Below are 23,366 nucleotides of genomic sequence, written 5' to 3' on the forward strand. Positions count from 1 at the left end.
TTACAGTGTTGAACAATGATGTTATGACATGTTATAGTAACAAGTCATGAAATTTGCCAAAAATGAAATAGCCGTTGTGACAGTGACAGTAATGACATGTTATAGTAACAAGTTTTTGATGTTACACTGAAAGTAATAATGTGCTGGTGTTATATAGTTTAAGGAAAATGGTGTTAATGGTGAAACAAGATCACATTGTGACAGTGACAATAATGACATGTTATAGTAACAAGTTTTTGATGTTACACTGAAAGTAATAATGTGCTGATGTTATATAGTTTAAGGAAAATGGTGTTAATGGTGAAACAAGATCACGTTGTGACAGTGATTATATTGACATGTTATAGTAACAAGGTTTTGATGTTACACTGTAAGTAACTAACCCGTTCAAGTAATTTTGTTACAGTAATAGTGTGCCGATGTTACAGTTAAAGGAAAATGGTGTTACTGTGAAACAAGATGACGTTTGTAATATAAGTATAACTTGTTGGCAACAAAATTATTGCAAACAGAAACTGCGTAAATGTTCTACTTTTTTTATTGAAGTAACCATGTCTAAAACAATTACATAAACTGTGTAAATGTTCTTATCTGAAAAAACCAAAAAAAGTAAAGTAATGTCTAAAATGGAATTGACTTAATGTCCATGCTGCTGCATCACCAAGACTCAAACATCCTCTTCAGAAGTGTCCTGTTTAAAATAAAAACAAGTAAATGATGCTTAGTAAAACAAAATTCAAACGATATGTAACGAGGAAAACAAAAAAAGAGAGAATACCGAATATATATCCTTTTTAGGACAATTGCGTTTGTCATGGTTCACCATTTCTTTGCAAAGCGCGCACGATCTTTTGGGCTTTCGTGATTTCGCAATAGCCTCCTTCCTAGTAGACAAAAGCCTTTTCCATTGCCCTTGTTATTTGATATTTTTGGTGGTAAGATTGTAACTTCTGAAGAATTTGTGAAGCCCAACAATTGCTCTATCTCTTTCTCCTTGGATAATACCTCTGATGATGCAGGACTGACTTCCTCTCTAAAAGCCTTCAAATTTGCAGCTAACTCTTTAATTCGATCTACAGAAAGAGTTTTTGCAATAGCCATTGTAGAATAAAACTCTGACCACACATTAGAAATCTCCATGTTAATAACATCAGCAGGCTCACAATCCTCGACGAGATTCCCAGGGAGAATTGAATAAGGATTTCTATAAGAAACCTTGCACCAGCGAGGGACAATGTATTTTCCAGGAATGCTTTTAAGAAGGTTAGCTGACAAAACCCAAAAAACATGTCTGCAAAGTAAACCTTTACTTTCAAAAAGTTTGCAAGTACACTTAACATCTTCTGTTGTGGCAGTGTAAGAGACCTGAAATGTAGTATGTCTCTTCTCATCATTTACATCATATACACGAATGTCCCCATTCAAGGGCATACCAGCAAGCCCGCAGACGGAAGTGTGCTTCAATTCAACTTGCACATCATAAAAAACTTTATGAGTATAGACAGATGCAGCATGTATCTCAATCTTAGTCGGCGATGGAGTAGTAACTGGTAAACTGTGCTCACTGTCCTTGTCTAGACATTTTTGTAGGTAACGCTGTTGTTCAATGGCTGTTTTAACGCAACGAGAACTCAACCAAAGTTCCATAGTGATTCGATAACGCTTAAAGAATGAATTTGCACTCTCGGATCTCCGAGTTGTCCTTAATAGGCCTCCCATTGGCATGTCCCTAAAAATCTTTGGAATCCGAGAGATGCTTATCACGAAACATACTAGAAAGCCATTTATGGCCACAAAGGTCAAAGTCCTTCATAACTTCAAGCCACCTCTGTTCAAACTCCATTGGTTCTAAACTAGAATCCCCACACAATGTGAGAATTCAAACGAGATAGGAAATCGGTTTCTTTGCATGTGATTGCACCCACTTTTGCACCGACTTTCTCCATAATGTGCCACATGCAAAAACGATGACGGGCTGTTTTGAAGACTTTAGGAATGGCAAGTAACATCCCAGGGTCTTGGTCATTACGAGACATAATGGTTCTTTTTGATCCATACAGTCCAAAAATTTTTTGAAACACCAAGCAAAAGAATGTTCATCCTCATGATCAAGTAAAGCACATGCAAACGTAACAGACCGCTTATGGTGATCAACTCCAGTAAACGGGGTGAATTTCATACGATATTTATTGGTTCCATAGGTAGCATCATAGCTAAGCGCATCCCCAAATATAGAATAATTCCTCCTACACTCAGCATCTGCCCAAATAACCCTGCTCAAACACTTATCATCATCAACCTCATACGCAAAATAAAAACCAGGTTTCATTTTTTTTAACTCTTCAAGGTGATTGATGAAAAGAGTTGCATCCTGTAAACTTATATAGCATTTGACATCCCTTGCAAAATTCTTAAAATCTGTCAAAGTCGCTCCAACATTAGCATAACCATCTGCATATACTTTGCAAAGTTGAAAACTCTGTCTCGCCCCAATATTCAACTTTGAATTATCAATTATTAACTTTTTTGGAAACCGAGAAAGATGCCTAACAACTTTATGGAACTCTTTGTCTATAACAGAAAGAAGACGGTGATTATGAACAGCAACAAATTGATCGACTCTATAACCTCCACCCTCCACCGCTTCCACTCTCATCATTGCTGGACAACCAACCCTAGTAACTTTAACATTCCTTGAACCTTGAGTCTTAACAGTAGAATCAGTATCAACCTCTTGAGCATGACACTTCAGTTTCCTCTTATTATCTCTAAAGCCTTGACGATTACAAACAATCGATTTCCTAAGTAATTCACCAGAACGGGTACGTTTTGTGGTATGCAGCCTTGGTTCAAACCCACAGGAAATTGCATACACAACATAAAAACACATTGCTGAATCATAATCAACAAAATGCATGGATAGTTTAGGTGTGAAACCCTCCTCAACTAGCCTAGTCCATCTCTGACTACCACCAGGAGTGTAGCTCACTTGAAGTGGATGTATTTTTGTTGGGTGTGATGTGCACGTTGGAGTAAAAACAGAATCACGACAAGATTGGACCTCTGAATAAAACAAAATGAAAATAGAAAATAAGAGACTACATATAGCACATTAAAAGGAAGATTACAGTGTATTAATATTATTAAAATAAAACATGTTACAGTGAAATGAAATGGGTGTTATAGGGATATGATTTGCTATTCCAGTAATGATTACATATGTTATAGTCATTTATAACATGTTACAGTAATATAGCATACATATTATAGTCACATGGGATCTGTTAAAATAATAATACTAAATCACATTGTTTGATAATGATGTAACAACAACATTATGGTGATGTTATAGTAAGAACAAAATGATGTTAACATAAAATATTACATATGTTTTAGTCTTTTATCACATGTTACAGTAATATAGCATACATATTATAGTGACATAGAATTTGTTACAGCAATGTAGCCTATCTGTTATAGTAATTTCACATGTCAAAATATCTAACTAAAATATAAAATGCAAACAAATAAACAAAAAACAACGCGTAATTCAGAATAAATTTGTTATAGTGAAATAAATTATATGTTACAGTTAGTAAACATGTGGATAGGAAAAAAATTAAATTCAAAAAGAAATAATAGACAGAAACAGACGTAATTCAGAACAGGAGAAGCTGAAATAAATGTAAAATACTAAAATATAAAGGTAAAGTCGGTTAAAATACACATGCAGACACAATAAAACGATTTTAATTCGAAAAACAAAGGAATTATAGTAATACCTGGATGAATGTCATCTTCAATTGATACGCGAATCAATGGAGTAGAAGGAACAGTCGACATGAAAACAGAGACCTGAAAAAAACGAAAAAGCAGTGATGAAAAAGCGTGAATCATTTAAAATCCTAATATGCAAGCAATTAGATGAAAAGGAAACCGAAATTGAATAACAATTGTACAATAAGAACAGAAATTACCTAAATCGAAAGGAATCGAAGACTGAAAAAGATATATGTTGATCGAAGTAAACGCGTAAACCTAGTAATAAAGCAAATAATGAATTGTGTAAGAACAATATGAACAATTGAAGAAAAGTAATCAAATACTGCAATATGATGAAACAGAATTCACCAGAAAACGACGTTGATCGTGAAAGTGATGATTAGCGTGAGAGAAAAGCAAAGAGAGAGAAAGAAGAGAGAGAAAGTTGCGTAAGAATTATGACACAAATTAGTCAGCGCAACTGTTTTTATAAACAACATTAAGCTTAGATTAAATCTCAGCCATCAGATTGACATGATCAAACGGCTAGGGATGGTAGGACGGACTCACCCTAATAACCTAGACTCTCAAGATCCTATCTCTCTCTCTCTCTCTATATATATATATATATATATATATATATATATATATATATATATATATATATTCATCATGGTTAATGTGTAGTAAATTTATTAAAATTGATACTAACAACAAATTACAAATATGACTAAGGCAAGTTTAGTGTATATTAATCTCTATATATTTAATTGAGTTGGTTAAAAAGGTAAATCTATATTTTCCTTGTGATTTGAATACTTTAATTAAAACATAATAGACATTGATTATTAAACTAACTCGTGGATTGCACGAGTCATAAAACTAGTCTATAAAATACTATTAAAAGCCTAGACTAAAATGACTCATAAAGTCCACGTAGACAAAGCCATGTATGATCATGAAATGCCACCTTTGATTAACGAAATGCCACGTTTGACTATGGAATGACACGTCCGCGTAAAAAATGCCACCAGCATTGATACTGTTATAGGCTCCCTCTTCATCTCCCTCAAATAAATGACATGTTAAATATTCACATTAAAAGATGACTTATGAATGGATTATGATAACTAACATATGGTATTAATGCTACCCCTTACCATCTCCCTCTTATCTACTTGTCTATTTATTCTCACATCGATCGACATGAACAATCGCCATTAAACTTTACAATCTTGAATTCCTTATTTTTCCCCTTCAAGGTAATTTAATCATATCACTATGTTATGTATCGTATTTTGAAATGTCGATATTAGTTTTTCCCATATTTTTCTTTTTCCTGTTGAATTTTATTTGTGTATGTATGTTTCAATATATGTTCCTGTTATTATCGATGTTTTCCTCGGGTTCACTTCTACTAATACTGAAATTGCTGCAATAATATTCATAATTATTTTGTGTGTAGTGATTTTCTGCCTTCGTATCCACAGAATAATCTTCGCATTTGGTGAGTAGATTGGGTACTTCAGAGTTCAGACACGGGTTTTCCAAATACCAAGGTATTCTGATATGACTATATCATACCCCTCCCTCCAAAACATTTGTGTACCTTTTATATTCTTTCTAAGAGTAATTTAATCAAAGATAAATAAATGATAAAAATACTACTCTGTATCTAATCAAGTTACCTGTATGTGAGAAATATATCTTGCTTTACATGGTGCACTACGAGAGATTGCGTAAGCTAAATTTTGATTTTTCGCGATGAGTGGTGTTATTGCTCTGGTCCATTGATTAGAATGTTGTGAAATGACATACGGAGTATTTGATAACCCTTATCAATCGAGTATCTGTTTCCAGTTTGATCAAATTTGTTTAGTTTGCTGCTTCTTTGAGTATCACTTTATTTCAATAAACTAGGTTTTCACAGGATTTCATGCACATTAATGTGCAAAATAGTAGTAAATACGAAGAACTGAGTAGAATTCACAAGTTTCATTAGCATGTATAATATTATTTGTTTCCTCTTAATTATGTAGAATTATCTTCTCATATCACATTCTTTTTCAAAATTTAGCACTAGGTTCACTATTCAGTGGCTTGACAGCATGATGAATGACTCGCAACAATGAGGCGGAGAAAAGGATGAGGGAAAAATATATGTTTGTTAGCAAAAAAAATAGTAGTTACTAATTCAAAAAACTTTACAAATTTTAGTTTTTGGCCTTGATGAATTGTGTTTATCGGTGTATTTAGAGCTAATTGAGAAAGTCTTAATGTTATTCAAAGCTAACTAGGCCAACTTTAATGTGTAGACGTGTAGCATATGAATTTGTTTGACTCAACCACAGTGGCATAACAATGATGTGGCGAATGCGTTTAACATAGAAAAGAGTAAACTCTAGATTTATTGTAACTATACAATTTATGGCACTGTTTTTGTGTAATTATGCTTTTAAGCGACTCTGGATGTACGGAGTTGGACATCACATTCGTCAAAGCTGCATTGTCTAGCAAAAGAAATACACCGCAGATATAAATATATAAGTGTGTGAAATTTTTTTTGGTTTAGACGAGCGCAATATGCTGCATATATGTGATAAATAGTGTGTGTTTACTTACATGAGAATTAATCGATGTTTACTTGGCATGACATAAACATTTTGTTGGCTTCTTTTCATACTATTGCTGTTGAAACTCCCATCCAACACGTGGCTCTCGTATTGGCTTTATTTGTACATTAATGGTTGATGTCATTAAACGAACAGTTCGCCTCATTGAAGACGGTCACTGTTCGTCACAAGCTGAAGACGGATAGTTTCCCTCTCACAAAATACAAATGAATAATACAAGTGGCATCTTCAATGAGATTTTGTGTTGAACTTATAGGTCATTTAAAAGTACATAAATATACGATATCACAAAAAAAAAAAACATGAATTAAGGGGTTAACTTGACAAACAAGTCTGTTACTACACTGTTTCAACTTGAGCTTGCTCTTTTTGTGTATTCTATACTTCGTAAAAGGTAATAAGTAAATTTTGAACTTTGCAACATTTTAGACCACACAAACCTTCAAGCCCAATAGTGTCCTATTTTAGATATCTTAATTTGGCTCATGTTGTTTGACTGGTTTTGGGAGGACGATTTAGTCGGGTGGGTGTCTTATTACCTTTTATTTGTATATGTATGGATATAAGATGCACAAATTCTCATTGAAGACAGGTATTATCCGTTACAAGTTGAAGATGGATAGTGTCCCTCTCATAAAATGCAAATGGATAGTGCAAAAGGGGGGAAATGGATACGCCCACTTATCCTCCCACTTGCATTTTGTAAGAGGGCCATTATCCGTCTTCAGCTTGTGACGGATAGTGGCCGTCTTCAATGAGACGGACAGTATAAGATGAGACATAGTGACATACATACTACACTTTCAATATAAGGGGTGTGACCGTGTGAGATAAGTTCTAAGCCTATGCTATTCTCAACAATACTTCATAAAGAGAGTAAAACTATTCCAGATATTAGTATATTACACAATAGAAAGGAAAGGAGATATATATATATATATATATATATATATATATAGGGCTTGCTTGGAATGAGAGTAATTATTAAGGGAGTAATGAGAGCTAAAATAAGAAAAAATGAGAGGAGATTGGTGGGTTAGTGGTGGTTGTGAAGGATGGAAAGAGGAGGTGATGGGGAACTATTACCTCCATATGGAAGTAATGCATTACTTGAGGGAGGAGGGGAGTAACACTATATTTCTCCATTTTTATCCATTTCTATCTCCAATCCCCATTCCTTCCCTCCATTTTTAGTTCATTTTAGCTCTATTACTCCCTTAATTATTACTCCCATTCCAAACAAGCCCAGAGAGGGAATTGTTTGCGTATTTCAATAGTATTTTTTAGGCAAATGTAAACTTTAAATGTCCCGTGCATTTGCACGGGTCACAAAACTAGTTTTTTTGTTTAAAAGCTTTAGAATGAAGATAAATACCTAATCCCCTATCTAATAAGGATTTGACAAATTTTCCTCCAAAATGCACCTACTCAAATATGGAAATAAATGTTTCTTTTGTTAATCTAAATCTTTTCATTAAAAAATAATATTCTTTTCATCAAAATATAACCATTCAAGAAACTCTCAATTATTTTCTTTTAATTAAAGTAGAATAAAATTATAAAAATTAGTGAATTATAAACTACAAAAATGCTAAATCTTTCATTTATGCATTATCAGAAAATAATTTGACGCATACTTATTTTGTATGAAACAAAACTATAAAATGCTATTACTAATTTCGCGAGGAAAAAAAATCACAATAATAATTTGAGAATATTTATAAACTGAAATCATTAGCTTTGAGATATAGAAAATCGTTTCACTAAAATAAATATTTCATGACATTTTTTCTTGATTAGTTTCGAGATTAATTTTTTTCTCAAATTAAAATATAATGAAATGAATTATGAAAATTTTTAAGGTGTCAATTTAAAATCTATAAATAATATATTAAAATTTAAAATGTTATTTATATATTGTGCATATATTGCGCAGAATCTAAACTAGTAAATTATAAACTCAACATAATTTTAATCTACATTCCTAGCTGGGATATAAAATTTCTTGCACGATAAAATAATATAAGTGTATATTAAAATGTTGGTATACGTTTTAATCTTACACCCCAATATCTTGTTCCAATTTATTATATCTATACAATATAGTTAAAAGGCTACCTTGACATGGCAAATTAAATGTGACGTGGTAAATGTGACATGGCAAATTAAATGTGACATGACACTATCACAATCTACATATTATCAATCTATATAATATAATTTAAAAGGCTACCTAAAACATTAAATTTGAGTCCATGTGCCAATTTTACAATTAATTTGTATTTTGTATTTGATTATATAATAATATTTGATTAATGATAAATGACAATACAATATTGACGGATATTTCTTACGAAAAAAAATACACAATGAATGATAATTGAATTAGTGATCCATAAAAAAAAAAAGTAAAAGCCTATTTGGATAGGTGTATGCCAGTTATAAATCCTTTTCTTTAATAAAAAATATCACATAAACACCGATAAATTGGACTATTTCTATGATAATACTTTTTATTTTCAATAAGGTCATTAAAAGTAACTAAATTTTTCTACAAAATAATCTTACAAATTTTTGGGATCAACTTAAAAATAGTTAGTTGTGACTTAAAAATTGAGAAAATATTGCGGCCATACAAAAGAACGGTCTAATTAAAAGATTATCCTAAGGTAGAATTTAGAACATAAATAAGCACACATCCTTAATTCCTTATTATAATATTTATGTTTATATTAAATTTCATAATAATGAAAAAATGATGCTCAAAAGTCATGAACCTTACTCAATATTTATTTCTATATTAAATTTGATAATAATGAAAAAGGAATATCCAAAAGTCATAAAATACATTCCCGATTATTTATATATTTTTTATGGATGGCAAAATTTCTAAGGTAAAATTTTTTTTATCCTTATCGTTAGTTAAATTGTTTGTGTCACTAATGTTTTCTATCATTCTATTCACATTAAACTAAATATATTAAGGGATAAATTATTAACTACACTTTTTTTGTTGAAGTTTCATTGGGTTATCAAGTGCTCATCACATTTTTAACTTCATGTATGTGTTTGTTTTGTTCACGTTTAGGGGCTATCAATATTTGTGAGGTTTGAGCTTTTCAAAGATAAATATATATAGTTACATCTCTATGACTTGATTCTCATTTGCTCTTTCTTTCATTATTTAAGGAAACTTAAGTTAATAAGGATAATATTGCATAAAACAAATTTCATTATTTTGTTGGTTACTCTGCACTAATTACTGAGTTATTTTTTTTATAGGGGGATTAATTGGAGAAAGAAGACTATATGGAGAAATGAAATATTAGAATTGTTTAAACAATTATATATAGCAGACTACTACAAGATTGACGACATCAAGGTGAATGATTGATAGTTTTTTTTTCTTTTCAATTGTATGTTTTATTTTGGTAGTCGTTGCTTTTTTTTTTTCCATCATTTTACCTTTCAAAAAATAACACTCTTCACATACTTGACTTATCTAATTTTTTTGACTTTGGTATTTACATTAACATGTCGATGCCCGTAATTTTAGTATACGATCTTAACATGAATTATTCATGAGGTGATCAATCTTACTATTTTTTTTTTATAAGGTAAGGAAACTAGCTGGATCCTCTAGAGTAGGACCAACATATCTCATCCTTTCGAATGAGGGAGGTAAGTTGAAGCCACCGGCTTTCAAACCAGCTCGAAAGAGTTGGACATTCATGTCCAATAGAAGCAATAAAGTCAACAACTTTGTTGGGTTCACGATAACAATGTTTAATTATCACTTCATCGAAGAAATGAAGATATAATTTTACATCCTAGATAATACTAGAAATCCTCCAAGTAATACGGATTAAGTTTATAACACATTAATTATCTCCTTCCACAATTAGCTTTGATATTCCTAAATATTTAGCTGCTAAGATGCCTTCTTTTAAGGCGAGAGCTTCCGTCACAAGAATACTATTCGTTCTGCAATTTTTTGCTCCTAACAAAATGATTTTACCATTGTGATATAGAATATCCTAAAGCAGCTTTATTTCCATTTATTCTCGATCCATCAAAATTTAGCTTTAGACACCCGTTTTTTGGTTTCTCCCATCATATTTCTTCCTTACTACTAGTGTTTCTAGTTGACTCATCTTTTTCGGGATTGAGATCTTTATGTCTAGTCTCATTCCAATTCTTGATCAATCTTACTTGTATTTTGATATTTTATGAAATTCCAGTCTATTTCATTATATTATAATTTGACTTTTGTGAATGGTAGAATTCATTCTAATACTAATTTTGAATTTAACCATTATCGCATACCTTAGACGATTCCGTGATTTTCACGTGTAGTAAAACTTGTTTAAACATTAAAAGTCATATATACAAGTTGCATAAAAATTGCTTTATAATTTGAGTAGATAAAATCTCATACCATATTGATGATCATGGTGTTACGGACACATGGTCAAAGTCACGTACATGAAAATCGTCTCTTTAACATTTCAATGAAGCCGTGTCTTGAAGGAGCCATGCTGCCATGCAACGTCTCTCTAACATTTACATAGCTTGCTCTGTAGCAACCAATATCATTCAGTGATGAAACTAGTTTCAAATTTTATAAAATATCAATCTTACCAATATTTTAAATTATAGTTTTTTTAAAAAAAAAAATTAGTATGTATTATATTTTTTTTTTCTGAAGAACTCACGGACCATGACCTGGTCAGCTTGTGTTTAGCTTCATATCTGATTCTGATGAATTTTTTTCGTCTTCTCTAAACATAATAAATTTTTGCTACATCAATGGTGGAGAGAGGATAAATACGACACGGAGAAGCTACATAATAGTGGTAAGGGGTAACATTTGTTAACTTAAATTCCAAAAAATAGTTAAAACGATCGATTTTTACTACCTGAAAATCTCTGGACATGAGGCCTTAACAAATTTATTAAACTACAATAAGAAAGTTTGATATCCTAAAATTTCATTTCTAAATCCGCCCAGATTTATGACCACCAACCTCCTCTATAAAATACAATAAAACAGGAATCATATTAATGGAAATGCATATACCATTGTTGTTTCATTGATTTTGGAGGATGAAAATCCTTCAATTGCTGATGAATCCTTTAATACTAACATTGCTAAGGATTTTGATTTATGAGGGGAAGAATTTGAATTGGAATAGATAATCTGGTTTATAGTTAATGCACAATAATAAACAATGGAGCTCATGGAATGAAATGTGGACAACCTATCATAAATAGGGGTAATACCATATCTAAGCAATGGAGCCCCTAAATTTTCTCAAGAATTGGGATACATTCTCATGTTTCAATTTGTTTCCATACTGAAATTTTAGCAATAAGTGGATTATATAATCGATGTACTAGCACCAATTTTATAATTTCTGAGCATTATAATAAAGTTTTTGAGTTTTGTTTAATTATGAGTTTTACTATAAATTTTTTGAGTTCATTCACTAAAACAAAACATTAAAGTCAAAAAATTATAATAAAACTCAAAAACATTACATACAAACTTAGTTAAATTTTAGTTTTGACAAAAAAATTATAATCTAACTTATAAACTTTAATAAGCTTAAAAAAAATACACATATGCTTAAAAATAAATAAAATTTGAGGTAATAAACTCGGGAAAAAAAATACACTTATGCTCAAAAACAAGTAAAATGTGAGGTAATACATCCGATGTATGTTCCTTTTTCTCGAATTTTAGAGCATGTTTGGCCGAACATCTAAAAAATGATTTTTTGTTTTCAAGCTTAATTTTCTAAAAGTACTTTTCAAAATCAGAAGTACCAAACTGTTGTTTCTATTTTTATGGACAAAAATATGGATTTTCAGTTTTTGATTTTTTTTCAATTTTTTTTAAAAAAGGTGTGTTTGGCCAAAAAATGTTTTTATGTCTAAAAACACGTTTACAAGCTAGGTCAAACACACACTTAGTCTTGTTAGGATTTATCATTCGTTTCAACTTTGGCGGAAGCGTTGATTCCTTCTGTTGGGTCCTTACTGCATTTTTTTTTTAGATAGGATGAACATTAAATTAAAAACGGACAAATTCAGTAACATCGGGGGGGGGGGGGGGGGGAAAGAGGCGTAAATGCCAAAACAATATCAGAAATACAAAGTTCGGATAAAAAGTAGGGAACGCAGTCCCACTCAAAACAACCCATGGAAGGACTAGTATCAAGAAGCGAAAATCGGGCAATGGAGTCTGCAACACGGTTGGCCGATCTCCTCTCAAAACCCGGCTTCAAAAGTGCCCTACACTCAAGGATAATGTTAGCACAGGGAGCATCAGTCCGAAGAATAGAGGAAACGACGTCCAAACAATCAGAAGCAATCAAGACATCAAACCCAAGACCACTAGACCGTCTAATCCCATCACGAATGGCCAGGAGCTCGCAAAGAAACGGGTTGGGGGAAAACAGGCGAGAAGACCAACCCAAAACCCACGTACCGGTCCAATCTCTAGTGACACACCCTAAGCTAGCAGAGGAGGAGGGGGGGGGAAGGCCGCGTCAACATTGGTTTTTAGCCAGTGACGCGGTGGGAGGGCCCAGGTAACAGGATAGCGACAGGCATCAGGTGAGATGGTAGACAAAGGGGCAATAAGGCGGTCCTTACTGCATTGGTGTCCATAATTCAATATATTACGATATTGTCCGCTTTGGGTCAAGCACTCACGGATTTACTCTTAGACTCATTCTCAAAGGCCTCTTACTAGTTACTACTATATGTTGTGGACACTTATAAAAATGATCTCTATCTTCCCAAAGGCCTCTTACTAGTTACGGGTTATTCTTGGCCCCTCAGTTCGGTTGTCGTGTCAACTCGGGTCTTGTCTTTCCAGTCGGGCCAATTATTTTGATATTAAGTACTAAAAACTATAAAAACAGTATAAAAAAATCATTAGTTATTTTCTCTACCCAAAATTTATATTAATCAGAGACTATAATAAAAAACAGAGCCAAACTGACTTGACCGAAGGATTTAATCAAACTGACGCGACGCCTTAACTGAGGATCCTATCATGACCCGTTATCCGAATTGATCCGAACCAATATGACCTGACACGAATGTTTATTATTGTAAGCTAACCATTGGCCCAATAAACTTGATAATAATAGACCGCTAAATGACCCAAAAACGAAACGGTTCGAACCGACCCGACTCGATGTATATTATCCCCTACTCCCTCCATTCAACTCCACTTTACAAGTTTCTTTTATCACGTTTGCCAACGCAGCTTTTACACGATAAATATCATTAGCTGCGTATTTGCAAAAATTATAAAAGTTAGATATTTTTAATGTACTCTTAAAGACGAATCAAATAAGATCCCACATAAATATATTTTGACTTATGTATCGAGAGAAAATTGAAGTTGAATGTCCGCTTGTGAATAGTGCGCAAAATAGAAAGTTGCAAAGTGGAGTTGAATGGAGGGAGTATTTACTAAATGAATAGGCATCCTCACAAATTTTCCCTCCAAAAAGTATCTTTCCAAAAAAAGGTAACTAATAACAATTATATATACATTAACTATGTAAGGTAACTAATAATTATAATAATTTATTTCATTAACTTATTATCTTTTTACTAAAATTAATATTTTGATCAAATTATATTTTTTTGACTAAACACTAATTTATAATATTTAAATTAAAATATTTTAATAAAAAAATGTATCAAACTATGATTCACTAAATATTTTACTGATTCTATTATTTGAGAATGACTTGACTCATACTATGTATAAAACAAAATTATAAACCATTTTAGTTATTTTCGAGACAAAAATTTGAGAAAAAATTATAAATTGGAATAAGTAGCTTTGCGGTATAAAAAAATATTATTTGCAATAATATATTTCAAAGTTTTAACTTTTTATTTTTCCAAACAAAATGCAATGATGAGAAAAATAAACAACTAATTAAATATCACAATTATATATGTAATTTAGTAGAAATAAAAAAACTTTATTAGCCGTGCACTTAATCAATTTTTTTTTTTACCAATTTGTCCAATATGCTATTTTTTTTTTACCAATTTGTCCAACATGCGGTACTTTTTTTTGCCAATTTGATTGTCCAAGACTCTCTACCTTTTTTTACCAATTTGGGAGTTTGACCATTTTAATTAGGACCTTTTGTTTGTCCGAATGTCCATATTGCTTGTTTATAAAGTGACACCTCTAACATGTCCTTACTGAAAAAGGTCGATTTACTAGTAGTTGGAATTTGGTGTATTGATAATTCAGTTTTTCTCTATGGTAGATTGATCGACAAATTTCCTGTTTAGGTCAATATCAACTAATTTCACTTAATATATTGTTTACCAAACAATTCCTATACCCTTCTTAAATTGAATTAAGAGACAATTAGACTATGTCATCATATCACATGAATCAACCGATATTCTACTATATATAAAATCTTTTATCTTATATTCTATGAACAACAAACCGATAAATTCACAACAATAAACCGTCTCACTTCTTACCATTTCCACAAAAAAAATTACAATTAATTTCCTTTACAATAAAAAATTCCTAAATTGCCAAGTCCTCTACATAAAAACATCATGGTAAATGAAAATAAAATACACGTGGAAAGCACACGTCGACATTTTTCGCAATTATTTATTCTTCACGAAAATTTCCCGCATACGTAATTAAGAACATTTAATTGATCTTTTAACCAAAAAAAAATCAAAATAAATTCACCATTTTATTCAAACTAACCCTGCTATTGTAATCAAATTGAGGTATTATTTTTTTTCCCATTTATTTTGTTATTCGTAATTTGTCGCTCTTCATAAAATAGTTACGCTTCTTTTTATTGTAGTGTAACTTTGTGCAATTTTTTATTTATACTATGGGTCATTCAAAAACCCTCTCCTTTCCCTCTTTATGTTTTAACATAGTCCGACCTCTTATCCTGCAATTTGAAGGAGCCTTTGAAGCGCCGGGGTAATGTTATTATTGTTCCTGAATATTTATTGACTGGAACAATAGAAATTTAGCTGGAGATGTAGAAAGGGAAATTGTAATTTGTAAGAATTGTTGGAACTATGGATATTTTCTTTTGTGGGTTTTTGATGTTATGGTTAATAATGCTGTTTTCGTCACTTGAATTGTTTGGGTTTTAATCTATTTTGATCTAAAACTGACGGTTAAACTCAATCAATGATTTTACACCTGTATTTTATTTGTAAATATGAAATTCATGGACGCCTTATTTGGGAATGAGCTTTTCATTTACAATTTTGGATTTGGCCCAAATACATTGTTTGGGAACTCTAAAAATTTAGAATTTGGATTTGGGCTAAATGTTGGAGAATTTGGAGGAAATTCCTACATGCATAATCCAAATACATGTCATTCTGAAATCAAAACTGTCCCTTCCCTTCTCTCAACAGTTTCTACCATCAACACTCCATTATAAAATAGCATACGAAGATTGAGAGATTCCAAATTGTTGCTTCCAAATTGTTAGGGTTTTGTTCTTGAATTTCCGTGCAAACTAACCGAGGTAATTTTTTGTATGTCAATCTTTTTAGCAAGAATAAAATCGAAAAACTTACTCAAAACACTATGATGATATTGATGTTCAATAGTTTAATTAATGTAGCATACGTATGGTGTTGTTGTATGTTGCTTTGTTTCCGTAGTTCAATCGTAACTGTCTTTTTTATTGCTTCTGTAATGCATTTTAAGTGTTCGATGGTTTGCCTCAGTGAATAAATTAACGCACTGCTTTCTAAATCGCTAGCTCATTCGGTTATTGTTGATGTCGATATGAACTAACAGTAAATTGCACTTGGTATGAAAATGTTATCAAAATTTTAGTCGATTTCTGTGTAGCTTTGAGCTCCTCTTATGGTATCTCTATAGCTGCAATTTTATGAATGTTGATTATGATCTCATGAGCATGTTATTTTTGTTTAATTGCTTACTTTTTTTTCATAGATATGATTGAATCAAGGAAACATGTCAGGATAGAAGAGGGAGATGACGACTTTGAATTTGTCTTGCTAGTTGTGAATTTTATTATCGTTGTAGTCGCGAAATCATAAAAGCCATAAAGCGAGGAAATTAGCTTGGAATGAATATAAACGTAAACAAAATAGAATGTGGTTAGATACATTAATAAATAACACGAAATCTCAAGAGCAATTACGTTTTGATAGGCGTTTTGAAAAGTTATGATTTGAAGCCTTTAAAAAGGATTTTGGGTACAAATTTGATTTTTCAAATTCGGTGTTTTCCCAAACAGAGAATTTGGATTTTAAAATCCATAATTTCAAATCCTTTGTTTCCCAAACAAAGAATTTGCATTTAGGAGTCCGAATTTCACTTTCCAAAATTGAAATATTTGATTACAAATCAAATTTAGGTTCCCAAACGCAACCGTAGTGAGTTCATCGTCAGTGAGGCATCTATGGAATTTAAAATAAATTTTACCCATGTTGTTTCCTTAATTCTTGTAGTTAACATCCAGTAGTGGCGGATCTTAGAGTAAACAATAAGGGGGATCGAAGTTTAGGCTTCGTTTGGCACGACACTTCAGGTAGCTTATTTGACCAAAGTAGCTTATTTGACCAAAATTTCAGCTACCTGATTTTTTTGCAAGTGTTTGGCAAGTAGCTTATTTGGTGAAATAAGATACCTGAAATGAAATGCTACCTCAGGTAGCATTTGAGAAATTAGGTAAATTAGGTACCTTAAATGACTTATTTTCCATTTTTTACTCCTTTATTCTATAATATTAAATAATTTTCATATCATTTTACGTCATTTTACCAAAATCAGCTGCCTTTTCAGCTAGTTTGCCAAACACATTTTTATATAATCAGTTGCTCATAAATTTCAGCTACCTTATCAGTTACCTTTTCAGGTTTCAGTTACCTTTTCAGTTTTCAGCTACCTTTTCAGGTTTCAGCTACCAAACAGAGCCTTAAACTATTAAATTCATGGGTAAATATTTTTAAGACTCGATCATTGAGTCAAGGGGGACGGACTAATAATTTTACACTGTAATATGGAAAAATAGCGAGGGCCAAGCCTCTCCCAACATAACTAAGGTCCTTCACTGAAAACATCCATTGATTAATATTGTATATTGAAGCTTGAAAGGCTATTAGATGAACTAATCTTCAGCATTGATATGAGTTTTTATCTTTATTAAATGTGACTACCATTTTGATTAACCTTGCCATCTGCCCGTCAGGCAAATTGCAATGATGCAAGAATGTCATTGTTTAGAGGTAGCACCATCTTTCTATCTTCCTAGTTTTGGTTAACCACAATCTCCGTAGTCCTGTCCATCATCTTTCTAAAGGAGTGTAAAATAACAAAGAACTTTGTGTCTGGAGAAGTTCCATCTGTGAGGCTTCTGATATCTTATATTGTCATTCACCAACCTTCAACATTAACATGTAAATTCTTCTGGTACGCTGACTTCCGGCACACAGGTCTTTCAGTCCCCAAATGAAAATATTGGTGACGCGCAGAAGGAGTCTCTTGGACCTCTTAAATCTACTGAAAGCCATAGAGGGGCTTAGAAGTTGAATGACCCAAGTGAAGTGCAGGCGGTCAAATCTCGTATTGTACTTGCTGAGGAAGTTGTGCCTTGTGTTACAGCTGAAGTAGATGACAAGGTATAGACCACTGCAACAAACTATATGTAGTACTTGGTTGGAAAAGATCTTCAACTTCTATTGCATATGTTGCTCAAGTGCTATTTTGTTCGCTCTACATTTGACCTCAATAGGCGCACTCATTTTTTTTTAGTTCTGTGACGGTTTGTATAAGACAGTCTGACATGTGAGGCCAGCAACCTAAATCCTTGTATATTCCTCATTTTGTTATCGGATTCAGGGGTTGGTTTCACATGTAAGATTGTCTCGTGTATTTTTGAGTTACTGATCCAAACATCTCACACTTGTCTGTATTTTTCTACTCAGCTGTGACAGCACCAGCAAATCACAAGAAGACGCTTTCTAGTTTACGACATGACTGATTCTACTAATTATGGTCCTTCAATATCTAGTTCAGCTGCTCACAAACCCGGAAGTAGGAAATTTTCTGCAGTGCTCCCTGGATTTGGTTTGCACTTGAATGCTCTGGCTACTATAGGAAACGATAAAATAGTTGTCAAGAAAGAAAATTTGACGTGTAGAAGATTATCAGTAGGCAACCCTCACGTTTCTCTCATCCCATTGCCTTTGAAAGTTGTGGATAAAGCCTCTGAAGTACAGAAAGACGATACTTACCTGGATGAAAATGCGCGTGAGAACTCTATATTTTGTGAAGGTATTGGGTCCCCTCAGAGTTCTTCAATAAAGAAGAGGTATATGTGGTAGACTGGTAGCTATTTTTCGCTAAAAATGTCTGCACTTAGATTGTTTTCATTGATTCAGTTTTGTAAATCAATTCTGCAGGAAGAAACCAGAAATCGTTGGAGAAACTACTGATTCTTGCAAACGCTGCAATTGTAAGAGGTCTAAATGCTTGAAGCTGTGAGTTCTTAGACTTGCATATCTCTACCAAGTATTATAAGCAGTAATTTTATGCAATTTTCTAACTTCGAGTCCTGTCTCAGTGTTTTTCCTGTTTTAGTGTAGACATTAAGTTACATACGCATTCACTTTTGACAGTGAAGCTGTAACATACTGAGATAATACTTCAAGTTAGTTTTAACCTGTTAGATGGATGTTATGCTGTACTCTCTAATTTGCTCGTGTAAAGTAATATTTGTGTTTTTCGAACATGCATATTTAATTGATTTCCTCATTGCTGATTCATTTTTGCAGTTACTGTGAGTGTTTTGCAGCAGGCTTATACTGCATTGAGCCCTGTAACTGCTGGGATTGCTTCAATAAGCCAGCTCACAAGGATACCGTGCTTGAAACTCGTCAACAGATCGAATCTCGCAACCCACATGCATTTTCTCCTAAAGTGATCCTGTGTTCCAGCACTCCTAACAGCGAAGTACGAATACCTCACCACATCTTATGTTCTGACCTGACAGAATTTATAACTTATGTTTCCGGGTTATATCTCAACCAGTGACCCTGTTGTTCTTTTGCTTCCGTTTTTTATTGCTCTGAATAGTTACATAAGCATTGTTCAAATCGTAAGTCATTTGCTTCTAACTTGTCAATGCAGGCTAAGGTGAACAAAACTCCTACATCTGCCAGACATAAAAGAGGATGCAACTGTAAGAAGTCTGGTTGCCTGAAGAAATACTGTGAGTGCTTTCAGGTTCGTAGTTCATTCCCTGCTCAATCTCCTCGCAATTTCTTATGTTCCTTACAAGCTGACCGACAACATTGTTTGTTTGATTTTTTCAAGGGCGGTGTTGGATGCTCCCTAAGCTGCAGATGTGACGGCTGTAAGAATACATTTGGTCGAAAAGAAGGTCAGTAAATAAGAATAATGCAAACATTGAATTTTTTATGCTAAAGATTCATTTCGCTTACTTATTCAGTTGATTTATCTGGAATTTTGAAGGTATTAAATTTGGAGCAAATATCTTACATAGTTCAGATGACGAGATTTCAAAAATGGATCATGGGAATCAATCAACACCAGAGCCTTCCAATAATGAAAGGTACTAACTTTACTAATTAATGATCAGTCAAGATTATATAATTCGTATTTACTTAACTGACGATTAAGCTATAATTAGGGAAACTTCAAGGCAGCCATTTCCGTCATCTCCATGTCGTCAACTATGCCTTCAGTCATGCACAAGTCAGATTTCTGACAATTCTACACGTACTGCAATTGCGGAAAAATGCAATTTAGACCCGGATGATCAAGGCTCGGAGTTTTCAAAGGGTGATGATTACTTGTTTTCTAATGCTAATGTTATTAAGTCTACATCTCCTAATTGCAAAAGAATTTTATCTGATCAACATGACTTTGAAGCATCTCCTGGTTGGAAGAGCTGTCGAAAGTTGATTCTCCGATCCATCCCGACTATCTCTACTGTCGCTAACAAGACAGAAAATTCGGAGCTACATGGGAAGCTCCCGTGACATAAAATCCCGCTTTATTGCCACATGTTTGTATCGGTTTTGTATCCGTGTATCAGACTTTTATCGGTCACATATCGACTATTCCTTTTGATAGTGTTAGCCAAATTACCGCTACTCTGGCAAACAAAGTATGAAAGTAATATGTATAACTAGAGTTAAAAGTAACTTCTCCAAGAAAAATTCAATTCAAATTTATATCGGCGTACCATATCACCCTACACCTTAATCATTGAGAACGTACTCACTATGTTTGTTGTTATCATTTCCAATTTTCTCGTAATAAACCGGATATATTTAAGAAATTATCTTTCAGAAATGCCATTTACAGCTTAGGACTTTCTCCCGTATGCATTAGGAGTATTTACTACAGAAAGTATGTAACGAAATGAAACAAAGGATCTGTATTATTAGAGTTGCGTAGGATAATAATAATAGTACGAGGTTGATTTCAACCTTGCTCAAATCCATTTTGAAAATTCAACCACCTTTAACATTCAAATATTGAATTCAAGTTAGAAAAAGTCAACCGTCCTTGCTAAACACGGTTTTACAACTGTCCTATATAAACACACCCAAGGCCTAATAATTAAGCTGTAGCAGAGTTTTACCTTTATATTAGCAACATAAAAAGATTGTTTTCGAATTTACATATAGAGAAATGGGTTCTAATCAGCCATTTATAGTGTTCATCATCATATTTTTGTCATCTTCGGCTTGTGTTTTGTTGCCGGCTTGGTAAGGATGTGCCTTCGTCCTGATCTCGTCGAGTCCCAAACCTCGGATGACAACCATCACCACAGGCACCACCATCATGCGCACATGCACGCGGCACACCACCATCATCATGATGCAACATCAATGTCAATGTCCACATTTTCCAGTGCCGTGTAGATACACAAATACGAGTAATATACAACGTCTTGTGTTAATATATACGGAGTATATGCTTTTATTTTCAAGTGTTTTCACTTAAATATCTGTAAATTATGAAGCCCTATTGAATGTCCTAAACGGTTTCAGATGATGATTCATGTGAGTTGACTCCATATTATTTTGGGACCAAGACTAATATTATTGTTGTAACTCAATTTACAAATTAGTGTATTATATTGTATGTACAATAATGCAATTTTTTTGAATCATTCCTAATTAATTGTTCTTAACTTCTTATTAGTGTACTCTTTACAACCATGTTTCTTATAAATCACATTATCACAAGTAATGAAAATGATAGGCAGTCATATACATATAAATATTACTCCGTATATGGCAAAGGTTATTAACAGCTTTACATGAAAACTGAAAAATAAAAATGAAAGTAATTCCGTAGACTCATTTAGAATAAATAGTTTCAAATAAATTGCGTGAATTAAAATACGGAGTAGTAAATAGTAGCATTAAACCAATAAAAAAGTCCAAGTTGTAATAAATACAAGTGAGTTTATCAAGTTCAATGTTAGATTTACATTAAACAGTACCGATACATTGTAATAAAAGGGGAGGTATTTTAAAATACCTCTATTTTTTAACAAAGCTCTGAACTGAACACTGGCCTGTACCAGCCCTTGAACCCTTGACCTCTAGCAGACCAATAAATGGTAACGCCACCAAGGTGCAAGGAGGGCTAGTGTTCCTTTTGCCTGTGTTAAAAGTTTATAGAAACATTTCTAAGTTCCCTTTATACTACTTTCTCTATATCATACCAATGGTAACATGAACCCCCTTTTTAAGCTCCATTTATATCGTTATTATAGCAGTGGCGAAGCCAAGATTTAAAATATAGCACAACGGAAAATTTCAGCGAGCCGAAATAATAATATAAGGTTATTACTTGAAAATAAAACGATTGAAATTTTTAACTTAAAAAAAACCTTCAAACTTTTATCATCCTGCGGTGGGCAAACGCCCCTGATAACCCTTCTCTTGTGAGCCACTACTTTACATATTTTACACGGTCACACTTAGAGCTGGCAATGGGCCGTGTTGGGCCGGCCTGCGTGCTGGCCCATCGTGCTTTCCTCCAAAATTAGTCCGGCCCAAGCACGGATATTAGACTGGTCGTGTTATGCCTGGCCCACTTACCCCAACCCTCGCCACGGCCCGGTCCTGGCACACCCAGTTTTGTGCTCGGGCCGTGCCTGACCTATAGGCTGTTCGTGCCTGGCACGTAGACCGGCCCATGTGCATTAAGTTTATTTTTTTTTTATTTTTTTTTTAAAAATTTTTATAATTGCTATATTTTTAGTACTTTTGTATTATAATTGCCATATTTTTAGTACTTCGTGCTAATTCTCGGGCCGTGCCGTATCAGGCCTGCCATGCATGATTCGTGTGGGACGCACCCACGACTCGGGCACGGAGATATGAAGAATATCGCGTCGGAGCCCGCCTCAAGAATGGTCGTGACTCGTGACGGGTCTGTGCCGCCTCGAAGAACTCGTCGTGCTGTGCCGTGCCTTCCCCGAAGCCGTGCCGTGTCGTGTCGCCCGTCAGCCCACGGCCCCAATTGCCAACTCTAGTCACACCACGAGACCACAAAAAATAGAAAAAACTATTCTGAGCATCTAGTTTCAATGTTGATATATAAATTTTCTGCACCTTTCTTTCTTACAAGTTACAACCAACTCTAGCAAACGAAAGACGGCAGAGTAACCGTTCACATGGCTGCGAGTAACAGCAATAAAACAAGGATAATTGATATGCCCCATCTTGTTAAGCTAATTGTGTAGGTTAATTGTGTGTGTTGTATTTCTCAGTAGAATACGGAATATTTATACAAGACGTAATTGGGGCAACCTTGCCCGTGTTAAAAACAACCGCTAATCTTGCTATAGACGGATATATCCCTCTCTATATATATAGCTAAAGACGGGTCAAATAGCTTGAAAG

The 23,366-nt window shown here is 33.4% G+C and overlaps 3 protein-coding genes across 3 annotated transcripts; 1 reads left to right on the top strand and 2 right to left on the bottom strand.

Annotated features, from left to right (window-relative positions):
• Positions 1 to 819: 819 nt before the first annotated feature.
• LOC141648675 (uncharacterized) lies at positions 820 to 1,647 on the bottom strand. The gene has a single exon (XM_074457399.1). The coding sequence runs from the start codon at positions 1,645 to 1,647 to the stop codon at positions 820 to 822; it is 828 nt and encodes a 275-aa protein (XP_074313500.1).
• On the bottom strand, positions 1,071 to 11,578 carry LOC141645912 (protein FAR1-RELATED SEQUENCE 5-like). Its single transcript, XM_074454063.1, has 5 exons — positions 11,476 to 11,578; positions 10,834 to 10,972; positions 3,978 to 4,038; positions 3,783 to 3,855; positions 1,071 to 3,063 (listed from the first exon to the last, which is right to left on the bottom strand). Exons 4-5 carry the CDS (start codon positions 3,841 to 3,843, stop codon positions 1,880 to 1,882), a joined length of 1,245 nt encoding a protein of 414 aa, XP_074310164.1. The 5' UTR covers positions 3,844 to 3,855; positions 3,978 to 4,038; positions 10,834 to 10,972; positions 11,476 to 11,578; the 3' UTR covers positions 1,071 to 1,879.
• A 4,251-nt stretch (positions 11,579 to 15,829) lies between these two features.
• LOC141647216 (protein tesmin/TSO1-like CXC 3) lies at positions 15,830 to 20,672 on the top strand. Its single transcript, XM_074455328.1, has 9 exons — positions 15,830 to 15,964; positions 17,907 to 18,092; positions 18,399 to 18,784; positions 18,876 to 18,953; positions 19,248 to 19,425; positions 19,603 to 19,698; positions 19,789 to 19,855; positions 19,948 to 20,047; positions 20,126 to 20,672. Exons 3-9 carry the CDS (start codon positions 18,447 to 18,449, stop codon positions 20,475 to 20,477), a joined length of 1,209 nt encoding a protein of 402 aa, XP_074311429.1. The 5' UTR covers positions 15,830 to 15,964; positions 17,907 to 18,092; positions 18,399 to 18,446; the 3' UTR covers positions 20,478 to 20,672.
• Positions 20,673 to 23,366: the final 2,694 nt, after the last annotated feature.

The sequence above is a fragment of the Silene latifolia genome, chromosome 3 (assembly GCF_048544455.1).
Source record: "Silene latifolia isolate original U9 population chromosome 3, ASM4854445v1, whole genome shotgun sequence".
In the NCBI taxonomy this organism is placed as follows: domain Eukaryota; kingdom Viridiplantae; phylum Streptophyta; class Magnoliopsida; order Caryophyllales; family Caryophyllaceae; genus Silene; species Silene latifolia.

Excerpts from the sequence above, each read along its gene's own strand:
- LOC141648675 (XM_074457399.1), bottom strand. The coding sequence starts at position 1,647 with ATGGAACTTTGGTTGAGTTCTCGTTGCGTTAAAACAGCCATTGAACAA.
- LOC141645912 (XM_074454063.1), bottom strand. The coding sequence starts at position 3,843 with ATGTCGACTGTTCCTTCTACTCCATTGATTCGCGTATCAATTGAAGAT. Across the intron at positions 3,064-3,782 it reads TGAAGATGACATTCATCCAG|AGGTCCAATCTTGTCGTGAT; the intron begins GTATTACTATAA and ends TGTTTTATTCAG.
- LOC141647216 (XM_074455328.1), top strand. The coding sequence starts at position 18,447 with ATGACTGATTCTACTAATTATGGTCCTTCAATATCTAGTTCAGCTGCT. Across the intron at positions 19,426-19,602 it reads CCAGCACTCCTAACAGCGAA|GCTAAGGTGAACAAAACTCC; the intron begins GTACGAATACCT and ends TTGTCAATGCAG. Across the intron at positions 19,699-19,788 it reads AATACTGTGAGTGCTTTCAG|GGCGGTGTTGGATGCTCCCT; the intron begins GTTCGTAGTTCA and ends GATTTTTTCAAG.